This window comes from Phasianus colchicus, chromosome 1 (assembly GCF_987193195.1).
Source record: "Phasianus colchicus chromosome 1, bPhaCol1.hap1.1, whole genome shotgun sequence".
NCBI classification, from domain to species: domain Eukaryota; kingdom Metazoa; phylum Chordata; class Aves; order Galliformes; family Phasianidae; genus Phasianus; species Phasianus colchicus.
The window spans coordinates 129,754,589-129,781,672 of NC_143436.1; the positions used below are offsets into that span (position 1 = coordinate 129,754,589).

The following is a 27,084-nucleotide window of genomic DNA, read 5'->3' on the forward strand; positions in this document are numbered from 1 at the left end:
GAGCCAGAAAGCTGAAGGGAGACTGGGGACAGTGAGAGGCCAGTCTCTTCTGAGTGGTTTCTAGCGGCGGCCTAAAACTCGAACAGAAGAACTAACATGCAGAAGAACTTCTTTACAGTGAAGGTGACAGAGCGCTGGAACGGGCTGCCCAGAGAGGTTGTGGATTCTCCTTCACTGGAGATATTCAGGACCCACCTGGATGCCTTCCTGTGCAGCTTGGGGGTTTGCACTCCATGGTCCCCAGGGGTCCCTTCCAACCCCTACAATTCTGTCATTCTGTGATCCAGAGCTCTGATGGTCTAGCAGCTAGTTTGTTTTCCTTCCTTTCCCTTCAGACTTAAATATATTCCCTATATAAATGCTCAGTTATGCTAGTTAGAAACAAAATTAGCACTGAAAGCGGTGCCTGCACACTGGTGTGTTGATGTCATTAGATGAAGAACCTGAGAATGTTAAACACTTGGTGGGAGTTCTCACTAATGCAAGTTCAAATTCTCAATTAAAAAAAAAAAAAATCTGTCTTTTCACTTATAATAATAACAGAAACGATTTCAACTGAGTAAGAAATTGCTTAGGAAAAACTGAGAACAAATTTAAAAAATTTGTTATAGCATTTTAAAAGAAAAAATCTGTATGCTTTTAAAACTGCATGTAAATCCTTCTTGAACACTGGTCCTGAAAAAGAGATACATAAGATGTTTCCCTTTTTTTTTTTCTTTCCTCTAATAGTAGCTCCCACATCAGCTTAGACATTAAAGGTACCAGCCAGCCAGCATACGTTCCATAAAATAACTCACAAAACAAGCAAACTTCATTTCATTTTAGGTAAAACAGAGTATGTGTTTATTGAAAATTTTCAAGAGAAAGAAGGAGCGTGCATATTTTTATTGTTAAACAAGCAATGGAGGTGGTAACCACAAAAAGCTTTAACATCTACCTGACAAAACATATAGTAACTTCCATAAATATTAACATGAGAAGTTTGTATTCTTAAAGAAAAAGCATGTGTCCTGGAAAACTCTACTAAAATATATTATCAATGATAAGTTGAAAGTGGTAGCCACAAAGCTGCTTGTTATCTTTGCGTGTTGTCAAGGTGTTTCCATGTTTGAGCTGATGTACATTATAATTTCTTACATACAGGATCAAAATAAAGATCTCTGAAATATCCATGTCAATATCACGGAGATAGAACAGTATTTTCTTTTATAACTGTACCTGAGAAGAGTGTACCTGTCCACACGATGTCTTTCTCTCAAAATTCAACAAACACAGAATTGTTTTTACGTCCATCTGCATGCAAATTTGTAAGAAAATACATTCTTCATGTATTTCCTCTATGCTTGTAAGTTAGCTAAAATAACTATATGATAGAATTATGTCACTAAACCACTAGTTTTCCAGCTTCTCACCTGCGTTTCACTCCCTGAAGACAGAGAAACTGGAGAAGTGTTAGGTTTTGATGATAATTTTTGTCTGCCTACAAACATTGTTAACACAGCAAGATTGATGAGGAGCAAGAGAAGAAGATGAAGCAGCCTTGCTAGCAAAACTCAACTATACCTCTGCTAAAAGATATGTACAAAATTTAAAAGTTGGTAGCATAGATTCATAGGACAAAATGTCACAGATATTGTTTCTAACTGATTCCAAAACCTCTGCACCTAGTTTTCCTTCAAAGTAATTATGAAGAACACATTTCTTAAAATAAAAAGAAAAAAAATATATGTATATATATATCAGATTGCCTTTGGAGGCTTCTAATTTTTCAAGAAGGAAAACATAATTTACAACAGATTCCAGTTCCTGAGAAGAGCCATATCTCATTTCAGTAATAAATAAATAAATAAAATTAACTTGTGCTCTCCTCGTTTTATTTATTTTAATCAGTGGTTCATCGGTGCACGTGTTCTTTTTATGTTGTATTTTAAAATTAAGGATGTATTTTCCCTCTATAGCTCTTTGCAAGAATTCAGACATAAGATACAAAGTAAAGGCATTAAAATGCTTAATCATTTACACAACTTCAGTTTTTTCTTAAATACCACAGACAATACAGAAATATGCAAAATGTGTGAATGGAAGTGGAAATGGCATTTTTCTTATTTCAGTCCTATCAGAATGATTAATTATTTTGAGACAACTTAGAAAACAGGAAAAAAAATTCTTCACTCATAAACCAAAAAAGCTAGCAAAAAAAAAAAAAAACCACTGATAAACCAAAATATTTTAATTTTTAGCTCATTTTAAGCTGGAATTCTGCATTTAAAATAGCTCCTGAATTAAAAATACTTATCCAACATTCATGAATACACATCAGATAGTGCAATACTTATCCTGGACATTTTAAGTACATCTTTGATGATGTAAATCTCAAGGTTTAAGAGTAACATCATGTAAAAGAAAATGGAATTGCAGTGCCTCTACAAAACATTCATTAGAGGAAGATTTTTTGCTCAGACTTATGAAGTTGAAAAAAATGTCAGATCTGTGGACAGAACATCACCAACCAAAGGAGTGTGTCATCAGAGGACATTTTCATTTCAGCAGTTTACACTGTGGCCCCACCTAAAAGAAGGAAGATTGAACATGAATCATTTGTGCTATCTACATCCTTTGCCAGTGCTTCTACATCAGCTGCTTTCTGTGCTCATTCTTCTCCAGTCCCTTTGAGGCATGAGGTAGGAACCTCATACCAGTACAGAACTATGGGCCTCTATCTCCCTCCTCTTTTCAGAGGGCAGGTGGGTCACAGACTGCATCTCCTGACATGATGCTTTTGTTACACCTTAGCTATAGACACAGGAAAAAAAGTGACTGTCAAATCCCTTGGGGCACAAATAACCTCCCACAGTGCATCCCCTGGCCATGCTGTAGCCTGAGAACATCCCTCTTGGATGCAGATGGGTATCCCCTGTGTAGTACTGTCCAGAGAACACCCCTGTGGAGTTTCCTGTGGCATCACCAGCAGCACTCAGCCTAGCAAACTTTTCCATGTGCACGGAGAATTTTCCATACACATTCTGCATTTCATTAGTGTCTTTACAATCCAGTGAATGTTTTAATACATGATAAATGTACTGGTTGTTAGTCCTATAATAGAATAAATAACAAAAATCAGAAGCTTAAATTTCTGTATGACAGCTAAGCATCAGGAAGCTGCAAGACTGGGGCTGCTACCAAGGATGTTCACAGGGCAGCCTGGACCAGAGTCTAACCAGCACGGTGCCACCCCACCACACTAGCAGTAGGCAAGCCAGAGCAAGGTGATGATGGCAAAAGGGTCCTGTGGACAACCCACTGACTTTCAGGTAAATGCAAGGCAACCAGCCAGGCCTAAGACCAAGTCAAGAAATCCAAACAGCCATCCAGAACCATGGCTGGGCAGGCACAGCAGGCACACTAGAGAGGTAGACAAGGCCAGGACATGAAGCAATGAGCTGAAATTGGAACCCTGAACAGAGGGTATATGGAGAAGCCCTACATGAAGCTGATCCAGGTGATTCAAGCTGATCTGCGGGCTCAGAGCCATAACAGTCAGTCACCTCCATGGGTGCAAAGACTTTGCATTACACAATTCCTTTCAGGAAGTGGTGTATATCTGTCCTTTGGGTACATCATGGCTTCCTATACTTGACTGAGAATTCTCAAGATGACATACAGACTAGAGAATGTTTGGCCATAATTAGCTTATTTCTTTCCCACAGATTTTTTTATTATTATTTTTTTTTAAATTCCCATCTAATTCAACACAGAAATTGACTAATTCTGTCTTACCACGTGGTTTGAAACAAAGCTTGTTGTTCTTGTAAGCTGTGTAGGCTGCAATAGATCCAACAACTAATATCACAAAAGCAGAAATTATAGGAGATGTAACTCCAGCTATTAATCCTGAATCTGTAGAAAACAAGAGAGATTTTTTTCAGACGCAGTGAAATAGTATGACTAAGGCATATTACCTACAAATAGGTGTTTTTTGCAAAACTTTGAAAATCATATGGTGAAACATCGGAAATCCATTAAGTGGAATTAAGCAGAAGACTGGTAATTATGGTACTCTCAGCAAAAACAGTGTCATACAGCATCATTTAATATATGTACTACTTTTATAAGGCTAACATTTTTTCACTGTTTATGGTGATCTGAAACAAATTATAGAATAAAATATTTACTATACCCGTGTTTCCACCATGATTGAAATTATGCCCTTCTTCGCCTGGAATAGAGGATGAAGTTTCATCAAAAATTGTCTTTCATCATATTTTGAGAACAAAGTATTCTGCATTTCCTACAATGTGAAATGGGGCAGCTAGAGTGGGATTCTGTGACAGAGAAGCTCTGATTCTAATCCTGACTAGCATCAGTTTCAGTTTTGTAGAAGAATATTGTCTGAAGAATATAAACAAAAAGATAATCCTTAGCTGTCTATATCAGATTTAAAGGAAATAGGAGGCCAACTCTACTCTTGTTATCCTCTACTTCTGGACAATAAGATGATTTATGTCAAGATCACAGACTTGGAGTGTCTACTTTCAGTTCTCAGTAGAAGCCCCTTGCTTTGAAACTGTCCAAACAGAATTTGAAGGAATGAATCCTGCAAGGCTCTGGCTTAACCTTGCAAGGCATTTAGGGATATGTTTCAAGGGAACTAAAGCTTTGTGCTAAAAGCCATGGAGAAAGATGACTAGTCTAAATAAAAATAGCAGTCTTGTTCTACAAATTCAGTAAGAAACATTTGTGCTTAAGCAAAACCAGTGAGCTCTGATTTATAAATATTAGAGAGAAAATGCAATGAGAATTGTCAAATACTACCTGGTATGTGTGGTGGTAAAGGCTTCCCATCAACAAGATCAAAATCATTAAATCCTCCTGCAAGATAAAAATTAGGATTTCTGTTGCAAAATTATCTGAACAGTGGTAATATCTTCACTTTTCTTCTCTGACTTTTTTGTAACAGTTCTGGGGAAAGGTGAGGGACCTTTGAAATCCCAGTTCCCATACAGCAGCTGTCTTACAGAAGTAGTCACCCATTTACATTCACTGGAAGCTGAAGTACTAAGACTGTTGCTGTCTACGCATTCTGAGCATGAAGACACGTATGTTTGAAAATATGTTAAATTTGTTCTGTATTTAGGATCCAAATCTTGGAGCCACTTTAGGCTCCTAAACACAATATGCAAAAGCCCCACTCATTAACTGACCCAGTTCTATTTGCAGAAGTATGTACTAGTGGAAGCTTCAGTAGAACGTATCCTAATGTAATAAGGACATCACAAATCCCAGCAGCTCTTGTAGTGGGAAGTCAGTAGGTCCCTTCTAGGAAAGACTCCAGAAGGGCATATCCACAGAGCATCACTACAGTCATACCAGAAGTAAATATGATATAGGTGGCGATAGCTAGGATAGATGTATCACCTCCACTGTATTTAAGTGGGTGTCTGGGACAACAGTCAAAAGCAATCGTAAATCCATCTCTCCTGTCCCACCTGTTGTATACCCTAGAGCCATCTCAGTATGGATTTGTACATAGAAATGTGCATACATTTCATGGAGGTAGATGTCAAATTTGAACCTTAGCATGGTTCCATGTATACATAACCAAAATGAAAGGAGAAACAAGATAAATATTAGTCTCATGCCGCTTAGAAGTCAATGTCCCCTGTTTTGGAGAGGCAGAAAAGCTTTATGGTGCCACAACAAAAGCTCAGAAAATCTTTCCAAATGCTGGTTCAGGAATAGTGAGGGAAAAAAGGGAAGGGAAGGGAAGGGAAGGGAAGGGAAGGGAAGGGAAGGGAAGGGAAGGGAAGGGAAGGGAAGGGAAGGGAAGGGAAGGGAAGGGAAGGGAAGGGAAGGGAAGGGAAGGGAAGGGAAGGGAAGGGAAGGGAAGGGAAGGGAAGGGAAGGGAAGGGAAGGGAAGGGAAGGGAAGGGAAGGGAAGGGAAGGGAAGGGAAAAAAAAGGCAGGAAGGTATGATAAAAATTATAAAAATCATAAATAAATAAGAGAGTAAAGAGTTCAACATATCTTTTCTGAACAGTTCCTAGTGCTAGATTTTCTATGGAGAAAATATTCTTACCAGCATTACTGTGGCTTCCTGGTCGTGGTGGAAGAGGTGGGTATAATGGTTGTCTTGGGATGTCACCTATTGACAATAAATAGTTAGATGGTTGGAGAAACAGAACAGGGAGCTGTAAATAAACAGTATGATAACCTGAAAATCTATGCATATTGCTCATCTGTTCCCTGATGAATTCAGAAAATAAACTTGTCAGTAGGTTAAAAAGTTTCAAGCAATATGTCAATGAATTACAAGGTACTGAAGATAATTAAAAAATGGAAATTTTTCAAAACTGAAATGAAAGAAGAGCTCAAAAAATGTCCAAGGGAAATGTTTCTTGTAATTCTGGCACATGCTCATATTACCTTATTCTGACAGCTGGAAAGAACAGTATGCTACTGCAGGTGTCAGTGGTGCAGTGACACTGATCTGAAAGTGTTCTGGGCTGGTCAGGAGGCAAGAGATTATCTCTGTACCCTCAGCAGGTATTATTATGAACCGGACAGTACTTTCACTGAACACATACTGAATTCATCTCAGGCATGATGAATTTTATACTTTTAAACAGTGCAAAATGTACTCAGATTTCAGCATTTTTCCTTTTGACTTTGAGCTGGCATTTTGTCTAATTTCCACAAGAGTACTGGGAAGAGAGGAACTGGGTAGAGAAAGATACGTGATCACAAGTAGCAGTTTCCTAATTGCACACACAGTGATGGAGTAACGGACTGACTGAGGAAAAATAGCTATGGCTGTTCTTACTTCATAGTGCAGGCCTCCTCATGTTGTCCCCAACCAGGTCAGTAGCATATTTAACTGCTCACATAGTCAGGTAGCAAATTTAGCTCTGAATAAATCAAAGTCAGGCTACTGAAATAAATGGCATCTTCCTTCTCTCTCCTTAAATCTTTCTTTCACCTCCAGTTCATGTCAGATGCTCTTTCATTATGGCCTCTTCTTGCCTACATGCTAAACATAACACTTCTATTTGTAAGCTGTTTTAAAGTTCTGATTCAGCAAATTATTTAGAGATATGCTCAGCTTTAAGAATGAATTTATTCCACTGCATTCAATGGATTTTAGATACGCTCTTAAAGCTTTGCTGAATCAGACTTTGCCCAATTAATTCTACCTAATAGAAAAAGAGACTTGCTCTGTTCCAGGACCATGTGTTCTAAACTAAGACTCCACACAAAAGTGGAGAACTACCAGTGTCATTGTTCATCCCCATTACCATGCTGCAACTGTGTTCATTAAACACAACAAGATGTATTCTGCATCACAGATGCTGAGAAGATAATGAGGTATATACATTAATTCCATTAAAACGTATCAATTTCAATTAAAAACATGAACCGAAAATTGACCAAAGAAATAAAGGTCAAAAGAAACATCATGTGCTAACCAATGAAATGGTTTTTCCAGAAGATACTTAAGTAATTTGTTAATAATTTAATCAACATGTTATAACCATCCTCTCATCAGCATATTCAGTAAAAATTTTCAAGAATGGAACAATCAGTATGAGCAGGAAGAAATGACAGCAGAAATATGGGACTTATCAACAAAACTATATCCAGCTTTACAAAGTGTGGATGAATGTCATTCAGCACAGGTATGAAATGTTAGAGGAGAACCTGAACAATATAAGCATGATAAACAATGTAAGTATGATTCTCTGCATCTGAAACATGAATAAACCAGACCACTGCACTGCACTTCTTTTTGTTTTTATTTTCTGTAACCTTGATTCAAGTATGAATGGAATTTTGTGTCTTGATTCAATGCTACTCAGACTGTAGATTATTACAGCATGCAAGAACCCTTCTAGAGTACTTCATATTCCAGGTATAGCTCCAAACATACTAAGTAAAATGAGGTGCAAAATTTTCCAGCATCTTGGATGTCATGCATTTACACAGCTCAGCACATGCTATAAATACATCCTAGATGAGGTTTGTATGTTATAGAAATAAGTGGAAGTTACAGCAGGTTACAGTATCTTGTCTGCCTGAAACCTAAACTGTATCATATCCATCAGTGCTCATCTCTGAACCATTCTTTCCTGCATTTCTGATTCGTGGCCAGCAGAGCTAAAACACTCATCTCTGTTTGCTGTTACCTCTGATTCCTAATCTTTGGCAGATTAATTTATGATAGCTGAACGAACTGCTGGTGTTATCTGTTGTCTTCAGCCTTCTGCTAGAGGCTGTATCTATGAACCATGATGGCTGACTGGGCAATGTGTGCAGTTCCCAGCCATGGCTCTGGTACTGCAATGTGGCATTGTTAACCACAGCAGACTTCAGTTCATACAAATAGGCCAGCATGCAAATCCCTGTAGCTGGCAGCCAGACACGGCCCATCCTGGTGCCCCTACTCTGCATTGTGGCCTCTGGCACATGGGTATGGCTTCCTTTACTACAGATTATGTTGCAGTCTTGAAATCTTTTTGGCCAAGAAAGACTTCAAAAAGGAGAACTAAAAAAAACCCCAAACTCACTTAACCACAACATATCTGAGAAAAGAAGAAAGTACTCACCCCCACCAAGTGCGTCTCCTAAATGCAGATCATTGTCTAACAAACAAAAAGGAAGAAGACTTAGATAAGTAATCAGGGCAGACCTCTTGAGGGAAGTGAAACACTAGTTATTTGCAGAAAATGTAAAACAATGGTTGACAAGCAACATTTTTTTCAGATAATACCCACAAATTCAAGTAAGATATTCCACTTTTCTCAAAAACAGAACAAAACAAAAAAAGAACTTATAAAATTTAATATTTGCCCACAAAAGAATTAACAATTTATATCATACTTTCCGCTTCAATTACAAAGGTTGCATTCCTTCAGAATAAATTTTATATTAGAAGCAAAGTCTGCACATCTTTCATATATGTGCAGGTCATGTAAGCAAAATTAGTTATGTTAGAATATTAAGGTGCATCTATTTATTTGTTTGATTTGTTTATACTTATTAACTTCTATGTCTGTAGGTCAAACTGTTACATGTATACTTGTCTCAGGTGTAATTTGTTGCACCTATTTCTAGAAAAAAAATCTTGGAAAGTAATAAAACTAGTTAGGAGACACAATTGAATTAACTAATTTATGTAAGGGTCATGGTGATAGAAAAAAATTGTGCTTCAAGTAATCATATGTGCCTCTCTTTGAGTGATGATCCGTTTATCTTTGGCGGAGCCATAAAGGTATTAAAATGTGCTTCAAACTCTGCACAGGCACATTATGTAGTGAATCAGCTGCCTGTTACCATTCCCTGAGATTGTGCATGTGCCTTGCAGTAGCTGAAATGGAACTTTCCATTAAATAAACAATTTGCCAGTGAGCTGTATAAGATGCACATCTTTCAGGTGTGGAAAGAGTATGTAGGTGATATTTTAGGGTGTGTGGAACAACGGTAAGTTCTCAAAGGTCACTGATTCATATGCAGAAGTATATTAGACAGATGCTATTAAATCCAGAGATCACTTTCTTGCTTCTAATAAATATGGAAATAGAGCATGAATCTGAAGAAAAAGCAAAATGTACCTAGATAATAACAATCTTAATTGCCAAAGAAAATTAGATAGACATTCAAACATATGTTATATTTCTTCATAAGACATCACAATCATGTCTGCTTTCATGTGTTCTTTCCATCCAAAGAGAACAGGAAGCTGTTTTTTGCACAGTATCTATTCTCATCATATGTAAATATGAATACTCAGAAATGCTTTGATGTCTCCAGGAAATCTGACAGGAACATAATCATATTCATACTGCATGAGTAGGTATGTTTTGTCAAACTAGGTGTTAATCCTGTCTAGCTAGAACAGAGCTGCACTGCAAAAATACCTTTCCATGTCAAAGACTAGTACCTTAAGAAGCAACAATCTCTTATCAAAACTAAGAATTCGGGTAAAATGCAGGGTTCTGCCCTGGAGGCTTCATGCAGAGATTTGCTACAGAGATGTTGAGGTTAGTATGAATTAAATATGAATAGAAAAGTGTCTGTAAGCACATGAAGAAACAGCTGAACAAAGGGTTAAAAGAACAGATGGCAAAGGTCACCATTCCCAGCTGTAAAATTGAGGAATGTGCTGTTTCTGTCAAAAACAGCAAGCCTGCACTCTGATAAGGCAGCAGCACAGGTCAGCAGAAGAAAAGCAGAAGGGCACTCTAAACACAAAGGTTGCAGCATATCACCTATACCATTATTTTCCTGCTAGTTCATCCAGAAAACAGACTAAAAACATAGTATATGTATCCCAAACAAGTAAAAACAGACAGTGGGCAGCATGCTGGTTTAAGGTCCAGAGAGGCTTCAGTAAGCAAGTTTATGAGGACCTTACAATAATAGCTGTTGACTTGTGAAAGGTATGAAGGTATGAATCTGTTCAAAAACTAACTTGTCATTTCTTATCAAGAAGAACCACAGAGGCATGATAGGGGCTAGGAGCTGATGTACCTTATCCTGGTTGTACGTGATGCTCACCAGGCAACTTGAACACAAAAATCTCAGAGCACCTGAGTGTGTGGGTTTGAGTGTACAACAATTAGATCATGGAACCACAGAATGATAGAATGGCTTAGGTTAGAAGGGACCTTAAAGATCCTTTAGTTCCAACCTCCTGCCATGGTCAGGGCTGTCCCCCCACCAGCTCAGGCTGCCCAGGGCCCCGTCCAACCTGGCCTTGAGCACCTCCAGGGATGGTGAGAAGCACCACAGCTTCTGTGCTAGCAACTCATCACCCTCTCAGTAAAAAACAAATAGTCCAGCCCTTAAATCCATCTCTCTCCAGTTTAGAGATAAGAATGTAGGATGAGTATGAGTGGCTAAAACCTACTTATTTAGAGATTTCAAAAATAAATTTCATCTTTCCCTTCCACTGAAAGATACCTGCAGGGCAACTTCAACTTAGACAGGGATTCTTGTGTGGGAAGTGATGCCTGGAGGACAGGGCCTATACAGTAATTGGACCCTACTCTACCAATATCATCATCTCAGCGAGACATGTTTCTCGGTGTCACTGGCTAAATGAGACATAGAAGAAGCATCGAGGTTAATATGAAACATCAGGTACATGTTAGGACACACTTTTATATTATTTCTCTGAACATTTCCAAACCAGCAACTTATTTCAGAACTTTCTAAAAATTTGTTCTAATCGATTTTAAACTGCCTGCAATCCTTGCTAGTGCTGGGAGAGATTCCAAAATACACTCTGGGAGACATCGAGTTCTTCATTCCCAAGAATTAGCAAAGTTGATTCAGGTAGGGCAGCTCTCCCACTGTTACATGTCTAACAGAAGTCTAAGAAACTCAATTCCTCTCACTTGACTGAGGTAGTGTCACTGTAACTATTGATTTCTGACTTGGCCTCCTAGCATGACTAAGGACAGAGTCTCTGAGGGCATGATTCAAGTAACCTACTTTAAATGTCTATATTAGGATGAGAACTGATCCACATTTAGGATTACACGAACTGTTGTTAGATATGCTGATTACTCCCCACTGACTTTAAAGGAAGTAGAGAGCAGTGGCTTCTCTGTACTTTGCAATAGGTGCTTCTAATCTAGGTCAAACACAGATTCTCTTCACAAAAGCAAGAGAGAAGGAAGAATGCACAGGATCTAGTAGCTACCACATTCACAAAACACTGCCCTGCTTGTACAGAGTGAACCAGTATCACATGGAACATGTAACCCTAAAAATCTTTCTGTAATATTTATCTAGTAAAAGGTATAAAGTTGTTCTGTGGGCTAATGTGATCCAGCATCTCCTGATTAACGCAATTTCCTTTGGTGTAATTTAGGTGAAAAATATCTGTGTTGTTATAAAATGTTGTCATAAATATGCATGTGGTTTTGTTGTTGTTTGGAGTTTGTTTTTTTTCAACAGTAACAGCCATTCATTGAAACTTATCATTGGTAATACTCAAAAATACAGCTGAAACCTTTCAGTCACCTCTGCTCTTCCCAGTTTTTTTTTCTTTCTGACTTAGGTCATTATAGCAATCAAAACTAGATAATATTTCAGTCTGTTATCAAACATCATGAACACTTACGCTAAAAGAAGAGATAATGCAAAAAAAAAAAAAAAAAGAAAAAAAAGAAAAAGAAAAAGGAAAAGGAAAAGGAAAAGAAAAAGAAAAAGAAAAAGAAAAAGAAAAAGAAAAAGAAAAAGAAAAAGAAAAAGAAAAAGAAAAAGAAAAAGAAAAAGAAAAAGAAAAAGAAAAAGAAAAAGAAAAAGAAAAAGAAAAAGAAAAAGAAAAAGAAAAAGAAGAAGCAGAGTTATCAATTTTTAGCTACGTTTATCCATTTTTATAGTCTCCAGAGATGTCAATACAGGTTAGAAAAGTATTAAGATGACCATCTGGAAATAAAATGCCATCTGTGGCCAGCCATGCTCTAAAGACTTACTGAAAATAGTAAAGACATGCAATTGCTGGTTGTCCAAAAAATACTTTCTTTACATAGGGAGGACACAAATTCACACAAATTGTCTTAGGAATGGCACATTAACAAATACAAGCAATAATCTCATATAAGAAAGCTTATGTATAATGGATATCAGTCATGACTGTTGTCTTTATTACTCACTCATCAGAGGTCTTGTTGGTCTTCTGATCACTGTGGGCTTCCTGGTAATTATATCATCTGTGTGACCCAATGATATATACAAAAAAATACAATAATAAACTCTTGACATTGTTCAACTTATCAAAAGAAAGTTTGTGCAAATTAAGAGAGCTGTATTTAGTAAATCTTTATGCATCATGGCAGAAACTAAGAAGGATATGTTTCCAAAACCTTTTTTGTTGTTGTTGTTGTTTTTTGGGGGGTTATTTGTTTTAAAGAGAAAAAAATGATTTTATGTCAAAAAAGTTATGTTTTAAAAACAAAACAAAACAGAAAAAGCAGCAGTTTTCAGTTGTATGTAAATTAAAAATCTGACATTTCCCTACCCTTCATACTTTTAATTGGAGTGCTACCCTTTTCATGTTCCAGTTCTCAAGAAAAATAGAAAGCACTTAAAATTTATTACTAGATTTAAATACTATAGCAAAATAAGGACACCTACCTGGGTGATCGAGAGCATCAGCTAAATCAAAATCACGTTGACCTAGAAGAAAGCAGAGACCATCAGCAAGCAGATATCTGTGACCTCCGAGGACTCTGGATAAAGCCAGAACCCTGCTTAGAATAGGCAGAATGGAAACCCACCCAAATAGGAGCTTGCCCAGAGCAAGCTGTCAGCCCTTGTCCCTGCCTCACATAGCCCTGAATGACCACAGCCATCAGCTCTCCTGGCATGCCTGTCCCGAGGTCACTTGTCACCTCAATCAGCTTTTTTTTCCAAGTCTTTCTGTAATGTATGTGAGCTCTAACAGATAGACAGATGTGTTTACCTAATTTAGTTTCAATGAACCATAAAAAAATAGGAAAAGAGAGAAAAGAACCCTTTGTGTTCTGTCTTAGGTGACAGTGACATCATTAAATGTCACAGCAGAGAAATGAGCATCCTGATCTTTGAAGTTAGCAGGTAAAAAAAAAAAAAGGAAAATAAAAAAGGAAAATATTAAATATATGTAAACCAAAGTTTGAATTGAGCAAACACAGGTATTCATCTAAGATTTACAAGGGCTGCTCTGATTGTAGTGCCTCCTATTTTACAGTGTTGGTCAAGGATGTCAGAGGTAGATGTTCATGGCATGGCAATAGAGGTCAAATGTTCTCACCAATATTCTATTACATGTTGTTGTGTGACAGATAGTAGCAGAGGGGCAGTCTGTCCATATGGAATCTGACACGGAAGTGTGGATGAAGCCAGGGTGTATCAATGAATTCCTCCATGCATAAAAAAATGATACCCTCTGACATCCACTGACGCTGAACATTGATGGAGACCAAACAGTGGCTATGCGCACAGTGAGGAGGTGGGTGGTGCTTTTCAGCACAGCAACAGTTGGCCTCCTCTGCTAGTGCAGATTTTTACAAGTGTGGCATGCAGGCTTTTCTTATTCACTGGTAAAAATGAGTAGATAATGGTGGTGATTATGTTGAAAAATAGGGTTTTGCAGCTGAGAATTTGCTCTATCAAATAATATTATTGTGCTCCTTGTATCTGTTGTAGTTTCCAAGGAAATAAGCAGGAGGCATTACATTTGCAGTGATCTACATACATTCCTCTCTCTGTGATCTGCCATGTCTTTTTAATACATAGTCTTTGTTATTCACCTCTTTACAGAGCAGGTATCCAGTAGTTCTCACCCAGACCAAAACCCCATTTTTCCTGTCTGTATGCCAAATAATAGGTCAGCACATACAGACCCACTGAAAGAGACCCCATGTCTTGGCTTTTTCAAGCAGGAAAACACTGTGTCTACCACACGAGTTTCCTACTCTGCACCTCTTTATCAGTCTGCCTAAAAGTCTTAGTACCTAGCTCTAGGCTAAAGTGTTTTTCTTGGAAGGGATCAAAGTCTTCACAGCAAGAAAAGCATTATTATTGGAGTGGGGAAGCCGGGAAGTAGACGGGGACTGTTGGAGAAGCCCCTCAACTCAGCACTGGTGTCAGTCTTGGCTCCATGGGTGCTGGCAAGCTTCATGTCACTCCTCCTGTTAATTAGTGCTTCGATAACAGTCCTTGTCTTTGTCAGAGAACTCCATGGGAAGATCAGCTAATCAGTGGTAGAACACTGCATGTTCCAACACAAAAGTATGAAGTGAAACCTTTTTGACTCCTGTGAAGATTTTCACATAAGTCTGCAAACTTAATTATAGCTGGTGTCTGACAGGAAAGATAAATCCAGGTGAGAATGCTGAATAGTGAGTGGTCTCAGAAGCAAAACTGTTCCTTACAATAGTGTGGCAAACTCATGTTTGGAAGGGAAAAGCAGGTAACAGCGTAACACTGTCCTGCTAATGCTATCATAAAAACATTTTATCTCATCATTTGAGCTGCTCATGGAATGTCCTCTAGTCTTACCTTGGCTGCTTGACCAGCCCAGCTGGGTCCACTAACCTTTCAGCTAGGCCCTTACATCAATAATATCCTAATACCTGTTCTTAATTTTGTATAAATCCATTAAGTGAAACAAGACATGAAATTGACAGTAGGTTTCCTCAGCCAATAATCCTTCACTGGCCCCAAGCTCCTCCCCAGGATCTATGTCACGGCTGTGCCATGCCTGGCTATGAACCTCCAGGCCAAGGGTAGATCCTATCCATGGCCAGGCCTCAGCCCAACCTTGTCACCCAGCCCTGCCAGCCTGTGTGCATCCTGCTCCTAACACTTAAATCACAGAACAACAGAACCATAGAACAGGCTGGATTGGAAGAGACCTTCAAGATCAACTAGTTCCTGCCCTCCTGTTGTGGGCAGGGTTGCCACTTATTAGATCAGGCACATAGAAACATAGAATTACTAGAGTTGGAAGGTACCTCAAAGATCATGTGTGTTCAAATTATGTTTTTCTGAAGTATATTTTAGTGACAGAAATACCAGCAAGTTCAGTTTGGGTGTCCTTCGATTTTATCCTTGGTATAAATCATCATTCTCAAATAGCATCCTGAGAGCTGAAGGCTGTCTAATCTGAGCCCTGCTTCAGGATCATCCCAGAAGGGCTCAAACTTTGCTTTGGGGTGAGTCATCGGAATAATTCTGAAAGACCAAAAAGCTGTTGGCCAAATCTGGTCCTGGGTTACAAGTCCTGGCATTCAGGAACTAATGATGGGGAAAGGAGAGCTACGGAGGTTTTAATGCTTAGAGAACTTGATAAAATTGGTTTCTAAGTGAAACCTATGGAAAACTTCCAAGTATAGTATATCTTTCAAGTCAGGAGAAAGAAAAAAAATAACAGAGTTCTTTAATCCAAAAGTATGGTGGCATTCAGACAAGATCATGCAGATGATTCCAATTGCATGAGAAAGGGAAGCAGTAGCTGACATTTGCCCTTCTCCTGAAATACATTATCTGGCTTCCCTCTTCTGTTCTATGTCTGCTCTGTCACCAAAATGGTAAATAAAGAAAAAGAGCCTCTGTTTTGAGACAGCAAGGGAGAAAAGCAAAACTACCAAAATGTTAAGGAGAATAAAAAAGAACCCCTGCAGAAAATATTCAGATTGAATTTTTGTTATTTCTGATGATCAGCCAGATAATAAAAAGAAACAGACACTAATGGCACCAAAACAGAATGACTGATAGAGACTAAGAAAGGAACCTACACTGAAGTTTCTTTGGTTATGTAAATGTAAGCCTTGACAGATGGGCAGTATGTGGACATCTGTGTAGCACAGTAAATGATATTCCAATAAACTGAAAAGATTGCCTGGACTTCTATTCCAACTTCCTTCAATAATAACATCAAATGGTTGCCAAGAAGTAAGATTTTGTGGAGCAGAATTTTAAATGATCATTCCCATTTCTGGGATTGTACCTAGACATTTTAAGAAACTAATTTGAGAGGATAACAGATGGTTAACTAGCTGAACAGCCCAAATTTCATTCACAGAATGGTGGGTCTAAAAAGAAAAACAAATCAGAGACTCAGAGAATATTTTCCTCAATAGGAACTGCAGTCACTTCAGGGAACTCTGAAGATAAATGGCATCAAGAATAAATTGGACAAGCATCTTCATAGAACAGACTTAACTGTGTTTTTCACCTAAATAAATGACCTTTTTAAAATGGCTTCCATAATAGAAACAGCTGGAAGTATTCTCATGAGAATGAGAAAGAAGGAGAGATACGGAGAAAAAAAGAAAAAGAGAAAGAGAGAGAGAAAGGAGAGGGGGAGGGAGAGAGGAGGAAGGAAGGGAGGGAGGGGGGAAGGAGGGAAGGAAGAAGGATGGAAGGATGGAAGGAAGGAAAAAAATAAAAATTCCTTTGGTATATATACATATATATATAACATGCATGAAGTTATGAAGAGATTTAGTTATGCAGATTGTGCTAGCTCAGAATTATCTCTCTTATTACTGCTTTGGGTTAGTATGCTATCTCTTGGCATCACTTCTAGCCTTTCTTCTGGGAGAAACCCTGTTTGCACATAGAAATAAAATGACTGCAGTAGTGCTTTTTGTTGTGTGGCCCACAATTGTTCTTAAACTGTTCTTCGAAGATGCTTATATGCTCCTGTCTAACACCACAGTACAGTCCTTATTGGCAAACAAAAAAATGCTAAGCTAAGAAAGCAAGCCTTCCAGATGGATATGCTGTTTGCACTGAGAAAGAAGCTGTTTCAATGATGTTTGTACAATCTACTCAAACACAATGAACAGTACTAACAGCAGGACTTTTGCTGGCAGTTCCAGGATTATTGGGGATGTAATTCCTTCCTCTCCTCAAAACACATGGAGTTATGCCAGCAGAACTTTGAAGAATAGGCCTGGCTTCAATTGCTACCACTAGATTTCTCTGTGAGAGCCACACGAGAGAATGGACTCCGTGAAGCCAAGCACCAAAACACAGCAGTTCAAACTGTAGAGTTATTCCATTTATTTTTACAGGCATCATTCTTTCACTAGTGCTCGTACTTGTTAGCCATGTCAACTTACTCCACCAAGGTGGTCACTCCTTTGCAAAGTCAGATATACATTTAATATGCACTAGCTTTTGCCCATATTTGTTATTTGAAAATGTGGCCCAAGTAACTAAAATACAGATGGCAGCATCTTGTGCCTGTAGTTGAACATGAAGCCTAAATGTTAAACAGATCCATCACTCTTTAGCACTCTTTCAGATCTCCCATAGTTTTTTAGGAGAGTTTACAAGGAGCAAGAACAGATTCTGCAGGTGGATGCTACCTATTATTCACTATAGAATCATAGAACCCTTTGAGTTAGAAGGAACCTTTAAGAGTCATCTAGTCCAACTCCCCTGCAACAAACAGGGACATCTACAGCTACATCAGGTTGCTCAGAGCCTAGTCCAGCCTGACCTTAGTCGTCTCCAAGGATGGAGCATCCACTGCATCTCTGGGCAACCTGTGCCAGTGTCTTATCATCCTCACTGCATATGTCTGTTTCCTTACGTCCAAACTAAATCTCTCCTCTTCAAGTGTGAAACCATTTCCCCTTTTACTATCACCACAGACCCTGCTAAAGAGTCTGTCCCCTTCTTTCTTATAGCCCTCCTATAGATACTGAAAGTCTGCTATTAGATCTTCCCAGAGCCTTCTGTTCTCCAGGCTGAACAGCCCCAACTGTCTCAGCCTGTCTCAGCCATGACCGAGGACAGAATTTGTCTCACAAAAGGCTACCATAGCATCATCATGTGACTTTGAACCTCAGTAAGTCCTGCACTATATCTGTATGAACAAAGTTTGTGGTCATTAAAATGACAGACATTTAAACAAGACAGCATAAATATTGTTAAAGGAGAGTCAGGTAATAGAGCAAAGGAAATTAAATTCTCAGGCATTCAGTATGTGCAGACTATTGTTAAAGGTGAAGCTTAGATACATGAGAAAATGTGTTGTATGTATATGTACATCTGTATGGCCATACAACTTTAATGTATGTGTGTGTTAGATGAATTCTGTCCTTTTGTCATTGAGATGATTAAATTAATGGGCTTTGAGTGCAGTGATAGCAGTCATACAACTGAGATAAGATTAACTGTGTTACAAGTAAATTAGAAAGCAAAAAAGTAAAAAAACCAACTAAACATATTAGGTACCTCGAAAGGGAAAATAAGTTGATTTCACATTGTTTAAAAACAACAAAAAAGGTTCTTCAGCATGATTAAATAAGAATTGTTTTTTGAATGCAGTGAGCTTAAAAGATTATGAAGTTGGCAGATACTGAGGAAGAAATGAGTGACACACAGATGAGAACAAATTTTCTGAAAGTATTAAGTATCTGAAAAGAACATGATACCTAAGTCACCTGTGGGACTTCTGTACTTTTTAGCAGAAATGGTAAGATACTCTTCGTAAAGATCATTTCTGGACATTATATAGTCATTGTACATATTTCCTCTGTTATGAGAAAAGCGTACATATTCTCTCAAGTCTTTGGTTCAGAGCATACCCATTTATTGGTCCTGCTTTGTTCACGAAATATCTATGTTTGTTTAAAGGAAATTACTCACATAAGAAAAGTTGTGTGAGAACATAAAGGTTTATGCCCCCGAGTGGACAGTATGGACAAAACCTCAGTGAGTGGGTACAGTTTCTTTGATGTAAAACTCCAATGATCCATATTTCCTAATGAAGTTACATTAGATCATTTCTTTCTCCACCACGGTCCTTTCATAAACAATGATTGCTATTTCAGCCCCTCGGTGGCGTGGCGGAAATTGAGTGTGCTTTAAAATCTGTAATTAAGATCTAAGTTCCAGTCTACAGACCACAGCATATGGACCTGATTATTGGGTTCATGTGTTTTGCCAGGCTACTTCTGTTTATGTTTTGAACTCAAAGGAAATGAAAAAGTCTTTCTCACTTATTCATACAAAAACACATTTAAATAATTACCAGCCAATAAGATGTATTAATAAAGCATGAGTGTAGCACTGCTTTATGTCTGGGCAGCATGGCCTCATCAAACATTAAAGGAGGTCTTCTATTTTTATGGTGTTTGCTTTGCTGCGGACAAACAGCAGCTATTCAAAGGTAGCTACTGCTGCTTATGATGTGATGCACCCTGCATACATAACATCAAATATATATAATTTTCTGAATTTTTCTCCAGAGTGAGTGCAGAAGAAGCTGATGTGTCTCCTAAAATTACATGCAGAATAAAGGAGCTGGGATTTCTAACAAAGCAGCAGAGAGATGCCAGCCTTAGTCACTTCTGTTTCTCAGAGTATCTTCTCATGTACCTTATCCCATCTCCATCACCAGCGCAGAGACAGAGAACCACCCTTGGCTCTTCAGCAGGCAGGATGGGCAGCACAGATCTCAGTAGGGCTGTTCCATAACCAACAAGATAAATTTGTTCTAGAAATTCCATTGTGCCTGTGCACTTGAATTCACAGTACTCCATGGACATAACTACCAAGGTTCCAAGGGATTAATAAGTCAGAACATGAGTTTTGCCAGTGTGTTTCATATGCATTCTCCACTTGTGCTCTCTAGAAAAGTAGCAAAGAAGTGAGGCCTACAATTGCTCTGCTTTGCACCATTAGCAGTTTTCTTTCAAACAATGAGGCTGGAAGGAGGTGTTAGAGGTCAGCAAGCAGGTCTATTTAAAAGCATACAAAGTCTCCTTTAAGTCTCAAGTACCACCCCAGTCTTATTTGGATTAAATTAAAAAAAACAAGTGAAATTGTGTTCTAGTGGGTTGTGGCTGTTCAGGCCTGTTCTCTGTGTATGCCTGGTTCCTCCACCATAGCTTCTGTGAAGCTCTGGGAAAAAGGAAGGACCTTGCTTTATTTTGTCTGCTAATCTTAGTGCTACCCTGGCCATTGTTTATATTTAACCTGGAGGATTGCTGACTTCTGAAAACATATTGCTGTGATGTAGCTTTGGTAATAAATTACTCAGAAATTCAAATGTATGTCTGTCAGACAAAGCATACACAGCAGAAGTTGGATCATATTTTCATAGCCCATTCAAGTGGTTTCTTTTAATTGGGATGGCCTACTTGGCTTCGTGAGATGCTGTTCTAATCAATATCTTAGATATACTTTTCATTAACAAACATGGATTTTAGATTCCACGTGGAAATGAAGGAAGAATAATGTTAAAAGAGAAGATTAAAATAATATGGAATTATCTCCTGATAGCCAGAAGAAAAAATGCCATAGAAATGCATACTTTTGTTGATTTCTGCTCTTGAAAGACTTTTAACTTTTAATGTTGTTTATTTATTGTCCTCAACAGGCTGGAAAGAGATTGACGATTTCTGATGCAAATGAGGGAAAAATGCAGACTGAAAACCGGCAGTTTGGGCGCTGCTTGCAAAATGGCAGCAGTGTTTGAGAAGTGATCAGAGAAGCTGAGCAAACACAATTGTTGTTGGCTCTTCCTGAGCTCTGGCATTGCAACAGCTCAGCTGATAGCAGTGTTTCAAACAGTTCAGGTATGCTACCTATCGCACTGCAGTCACACCCTTGGATGGCAGTACCGACTTGCCTACAGAGGATAGCAACTCTGCTGTTGGGAGTGGAACAGCTTTGGCACTCAGTAACAAGGGAATTCATTGTTTAATACATCCCCTCTGATACCATGAGTACTTCAGCAGGTATGCAGGGACCACACACACTGATGGGCAGGAGTTTGATGGAGTTGTGTGAGATAAATGCGACAGGATTTGCACCTCTCCCATTCTGTCTTTTAACTCCAGTGGAAACTACATTATTCATAATAACTAAGACACAGCGTCTGAAATCCAAACAGGTCTGTAATTTTCTCCCTGTAAAGTGCCTAGATAATTACCTGAGAACAAAAATAGTTTTGAGTCAAAATCTTCGTAAGCCTTGGACAGTGATATATAGTTTACTGGCCAGCAATGCTGTTCCCTTTACCTGTATAGCACTCAGTATGTAATGGAGTAAAATTAACTTGTCTGAATCATCAACTTTTGTATAGTCCTTGTTATTGACTAACTATGTAACCTACCATCTGGTCTTCAAAAACATGGATAGGTAGATTATATCTATACTGGGTACCCAAGGAGCATTTCTGAGCACTCAGGTTTGAGCGAGAGTCTCAGCTGTTTTCCAGCTTCATACGGGAGAGAGACGTCAGATTGCACCACCTCCCCTAACTGTGTCTTTGCATGCTCCAAGAAAGATGTATAGGCACAGCTGAAGTTGGATTACCACAGGTCAGCTGAGCCACAGTTACCGACCTGTGACATTAGCGTGAACTTTGGCAAAAAGAAGTTTCTATGAGGCTTCTTTCATTTGGATTTGGCCTAAAAGCCACCCAGGCAATTAGCTGTTGCATCTCAACTTGTATAGGAGAACTCATGTAACCTGCCCAAGCTTGAAAATTACAGAAGCCAAAAGAGAAAAAGCACAGAAGATCACAGAAAGCGTGCAAGTTTCTAAACAATGTCAGATCTTCCTTTTCTTGAGCAACGTGGTCCTTGGTTGTGCTGTCTCTCTCTAGAGAAGAGTCCAGCCAACTAGCTGAAGGTGCCTTCACACAAAGGAAGCTCTAGATCATAAGGGGAGTCATAGCATCTGGCCTGGCCGCAGTGACCTGGCAGTTTCTAGGAGCTATCACAGATGGTTAAAGCCTAGGTAAAAATTAAGGCTGCATAAAAAAGGGTGAATCATGCCGTAGACATTCATATCCTGAAGACTTAGACCAGCTTTTCCATAGCATGCCCAAGCCTTTCCTAACAGTGTGTCTTGATTAGGGCTGAGATGTGGTTCCTATGAATGTCTGCTGAAGCAAGTAAATACTTTGATGATAAAATTCAATGGCTGTTGCAACAGAATTAAAATAATTCATTTTATTTCTCAAAAGTGGATGAAATAGTTTCCACAGTCATAAGACTGTGCCAAAAGTCCCCAGCAGCTTCCAGCAATGACTTCTTCCCTGAAGCAGGGCCTGAACTGCCTCTTAATTACATGTGTACAGCAAGAACGGTTAGCCTGACTGCCCTAGTAATTACAGTGTCACAGTGTATGGAAATCAGCTTGCCCATGCTCAGATAATTCAAATAGAAATATTCAGCATAAGAGATCTCCAGAACAAGAAAGACAACATGCCAGTAATGAGAGAGTGTGAATCATCACTGTTCACAACATGCTACAGGGCAGGCGGTCACTGTCCTGTCGCTCTGCTGTTTCAGTGACACAGTACTTGTAGAAGACTTCCAATTAGTTCCTCATTTTTAAAGAAATTATTTTAAGTATACGGTAACAAACCGTGAATTTTATCATCAAAGTTTTTACTGCATTTTAGGGGATATTTACAAGAACCCTTTCTAATTAAAGGTGAGTCTTTTCCACCGCTCATCCCTGCAAGATCTCCCCGGGACTCCATTTAAATCCAGGCTGGTACAAGGAAGAGCAGCAGTAGCTATTTTAGAACTAGTGGTTAATGATCCTGTGGTCAAACATAGCTCTAAAAGTATTTGCAGTAATACACAACAAAATAAAAAGATTACCAGAATGCTACATGTCAGATGCACATGAGGATGATCCTATTTGATTTGATGGCAAATTAAATTTTACAGAATGCTTTGCTAAAAGAAAATTACTTCAGAGTTTACAATGAAAACTCAGTGCAAAAGGATTACATTTTCTCCATCTGTATTCATTTTTCAAAATCCATTCACAAAATGTCTTCAGATCTGCATTAATCCTGCACATAAAGAAATACATATGTCTGCATCTGGATTTTATATGTTCAGGAAGATGTTGGCTAAAGTTAATCAATTGATACCAATATTAAAACATGATCATTTTAAAACTGTAGCAACGCTTATTTTTACAAAATACATAACGTTTCTAAACATCAGTAACCAAGAAAAGCTTTAAAACTATGGAAAAAACATTTGACTAAGGATCTTTCTGAAAATTTTAAGTTCTCCTGAAAACTCATTTTTCAGCTTCCATTTGTAAAAGTATATATTCAAGTTCAAGCTTGTGAATTATTTTAGGAAAGTAACACCAAAGGGAAACTATGAAACAATAATAAGCAAACTCTAATTAGCACGATTGTTATCAGTGAAGATCCAAAAGCTATGTATCTCTTTAGAAACTGCCAAAGTACTTACCTAAATGCCCTTGAGTGTTTCTCATGAAATAGTCACGACAAAAATAGCAAGTATTTCTAAACAAGTGTATTTGTTGAGAGGCTGAGGCTTTGCTTTTGTTGTTGTTTTTCATTTTTAGTAACCACACCCTAGAAATAAGCCAATTTCACTTACCTCTTACATGGACTAGAAGATAGCCAAGGAAGACGAGAAGGATGCTTCTGAATTTCCCCATGGTCTTCTATGCAGAGCTTTGGTTGCACCGATTGTTATTCCCAGGCGATGATGGGTAGGTGTTGGCAGTGCCAAGGTCTGAGGGACACACTTTTAATCAGTGGCTATGTCCAAAGAGGTCTCTCACCATCACACTCATGTACTGAGGACCAGGGAGAGGTCCCTAAATGTCTCACCTGGTATGGGGCAGGTGATAAACACAGACAGCCCTTTGGCAAAGCCACGTGCAGCACCCGTAGGTGACACCTGCCCTCTAACAAATGCATTTATCACCCAGCAGGTGAAGGCGGAGAGCAGGGGAGCCGCCTGCAGCACCCAATGAGATGGGAACCAGCGTGCTTTTACTCCACCTCTTCCCCTGAAGGAAAGCCAACCTGTTTGACGTCCTCTTCTCCAAAGTAGGGCGTGGTGCCACAGGAGCTGAAATAACCTGGGAGAGGGGTTAGGCTTTCTCCAAAGCATGCCTGAACAATGTCAAACGTACTCCGCGCACAGAGCGCTCCTTCCCTGTTCAGTTCTCAGCTGACACCTAACTGCTGCTAAAGGAAGACCTCCTGGCATCCAAATTGTTAATGAAAGCCATAGTTAGGGAAGTGGAAGCCAAGAGTCTGCTTTGCAAGGATTGGGGATTGTCTATAGAGGCATAAAAAAAATTAAGATTGTGAACTTAACATGGAATGTCAGACTGCTGACCTGGAGCACGGCCAGGTCCCAGGTGGATGCTCTTAGTCATGAGGTAAATATGTCTGTCTCGATTTTCTCCACTGATCTAAACGTACTTTCTAAATAAAAATATCCATGCATATCCTGCAGTTATCCATGCCATGCCAAAGTCCAAACGAGAGGGGAAAAAAAGCTTTGGAAGAACAGAAATCATGTATACATGCATGAGCTTATATTAAAATCACAGTTAATTACATATATTAAAATGCAAGCTTGCCATAATCCCTCTGTGGTAAATGTATGCCAGTTCATTTGCCTGCTGAACTCGATTGCCATCATCTTACTGGCACACAGAAGCAACATGGACACTGGTGAGTTCTCCTTTTTATTGGGACGTAAGCTGCAGACATTTTTGTCAGCAATATTTTGACTATGGCAGCAAATGTACTCAGGACTTTGCTACTATTAATAGCATATCTATACACTTTTGGTGTTGCTGGATGTTCCCACCTGGTGAGGAGCAAAGGCTGGCTGGCCCTACGTGCGTTTCTGCAGAGTTAAGTATGGAACTGCAGAACCAAAAAAATATCCCGAGATGGAAGAGAACCACAAGGACCATCGAGCCCAAATCCCAGCTCCACACAGGACCACCCAAAATCCAAATGCTATGTCTGAGAGTGTTGCCCAGACTCTCCTTGAACTCTGGCAGCGTGGGCCGTGCCCACAGCCCTGGGCAGCCACCGCCCTGTGGTGCAGCCCCTTTCCCTGACCCCCACCACCTCTCCCCTGACAGCTCCATGCCGTTCCCTCGGGCCCTGTCGCTGTCACACAGAGCAGAGCTCAGCGCTGCCCCTCCGCTCCCTGTGAGGAGCTGCAGCCGCCATCAGGCCTCCCCTCAGCTCTGTTCAAAGCAAGGGAGCTCAGCCTCTCCTCATACATCTTGCCCTCCAGGCCCTTCACCATCTTCATAGCTCTCCTTTGGATGCTAGTAGTTCTACATCCTGAATTTATGCTTTTATGTCACCTACAAGAAAGCAGAAGATATAACATAAAATTTGGACGGATAAAACCAAGTGATATTTGAAGCTTGATGTTCAAATTTATCACATTTGTGCTTTTTCCCCCACAGATTCAAAAAAACCCAACAGAATGGCTTCTAGATGACTAGCTTATTTTATCTCATGTCTTAACCATTTTTAAGTTAGGATTAGAAGATCTAATGCTCAATTTATGTACTGCTCTCCTGATGGGCTTATTGCTCAATCTCAGAAGAGTTAAGGACAAAAGGGTTAAAGAGAGAACTCAGTCGCTTAAAACAAGGATCAGAGCATGACACTAGCATTTCCACAGGATTGCTTTTTTCCAGAACACAAAAAAAAGCAGGCATGTGTGCTAATCTTCATATCAGTGATGAATCTGCCTGAAGGAACATAATAGATAGCAAGGCTATATACTAGTCCCAGGCAAGTCCAAGCACCTCATAAACTTCAGTAGCTTTACTTCAAAGCTGTTCTTGACAGTTTATCTTCCCAAAATACCTTATGTCACCTGTTTGCTGATGCTAGTTCTTCCAGATACTTTCTTTGGATATTGAGGTTATTAAATTTAGTTTGAATATGATGCGTCTCTTGTCTAGTTCTTCCAAAACCAGCTACTACTTCATCAAGCTAAATAAAAGCAATATCAAAAAGGCCGAAGGGTGTACTAAAGGAGTGGACCTACCATTGGAATCAGAGACCCCAAATATTTATTCAAGTTATGTTCTTCAAGCCCTGTAGGTCTTACTAAACTCAGCTCTCTCTGCCAAATCGATGTGCAAATGCTTGCCCAAGGTGGTAAGTATTGCATATTAAGCACAAATATAGGGCTTTTTATCTGATCGTAGACTGCAGTTTTATCACTTTGAGAAAGTATTTATCAATCTTTTCCTATTTTAAGAGAAAACAGTTCTACTTAATATTCACCTGACAAAGCTGACAAGTTGCCTAATTTTTTGACTTGTTCTTTCACAAAAAAAGGTCCCATATATTTAAAAAACAGCAAATGGGTGGAGAAAGGGAGCCAGCATATCTGTCTATTCTCTACACTAATTGCTTTTAGCACATCAGGCCTCTTTTAGATGAGACAAACTATAGGAGAACAAGAGGACAATCACAACTCTCCAGTTTTAACCTCATCCTTCATGTGGAGAGAGGTTGGACATTACTCTGTTTGGCATAGGCAATCTACTATGTGAGTCGTTCAGAGATGAAAGATTCGAATTATAAACTAGAACTACTGGGGAAAGCCTACAGTATTGTTTATAATAAAAATAGAGGTATTTTAATTAAAATCTTGAAACATCTGGTTATCATAGACAGTCATCTAAATGTAAGCCAAATGCACAAGAGAATCAGTGATATAATTTGGCAACAGAATAATATAATTTCTACATCTTAATTAGAATTTCAGTGTTTTATCGTTGA

The 27,084-nt window shown here is 38.9% G+C and overlaps 1 protein-coding gene across 2 annotated transcripts; it reads right to left on the reverse strand.

The window, feature by feature from the left end:
- Positions 1-1,804: 1,804 nt before the first annotated feature.
- On the reverse strand, positions 1,805-26,986 carry XG (Xg glycoprotein (Xg blood group)). Of its 2 annotated transcripts, none has more exons than XM_090134690.1 (10): positions 25,130-26,986; positions 23,897-24,034; positions 13,140-13,181; positions 12,659-12,715; positions 8,600-8,635; positions 6,076-6,141; positions 4,813-4,869; positions 4,178-4,216; positions 3,778-3,897; positions 1,805-2,568 (listed from the first exon to the last, which is right to left on the reverse strand). In XM_090134690.1, exons 2-10 carry the CDS (start codon positions 23,955-23,957, stop codon positions 2,552-2,554), a joined length of 495 nt encoding a protein of 164 aa, XP_089990816.1. In that variant the 5' UTR covers positions 23,958-24,034; positions 25,130-26,986; the 3' UTR covers positions 1,805-2,551. The 2 variants fall into 2 exon arrangements, with proteins under 2 accessions (XP_089990816.1, XP_089990873.1); XM_090134747.1 differs by having other exon boundaries at positions 24,133-26,986.
- Positions 26,987-27,084: the final 98 nt, after the last annotated feature.

Excerpts from the sequence above, each read along its gene's own strand:
- XG (XM_090134690.1), bottom strand. The coding sequence starts at position 23,957 with ATGGGGAAATTCAGAAGCATCCTTCTCGTCTTCCTTGGCTATCTTCTA. Across the intron at positions 6,142-8,599 it reads AGGAGACGCACTTGGTGGGG|GTGACATCCCAAGACAACCA; the intron begins GTGAGTACTTTC and ends TATTGTCAATAG. Across the intron at positions 3,898-4,177 it reads CAATCATGGTGGAAACACGG|ATTCAGGATTAATAGCTGGA; the intron begins GTATAGTAAATA and ends TGTTTTCTACAG.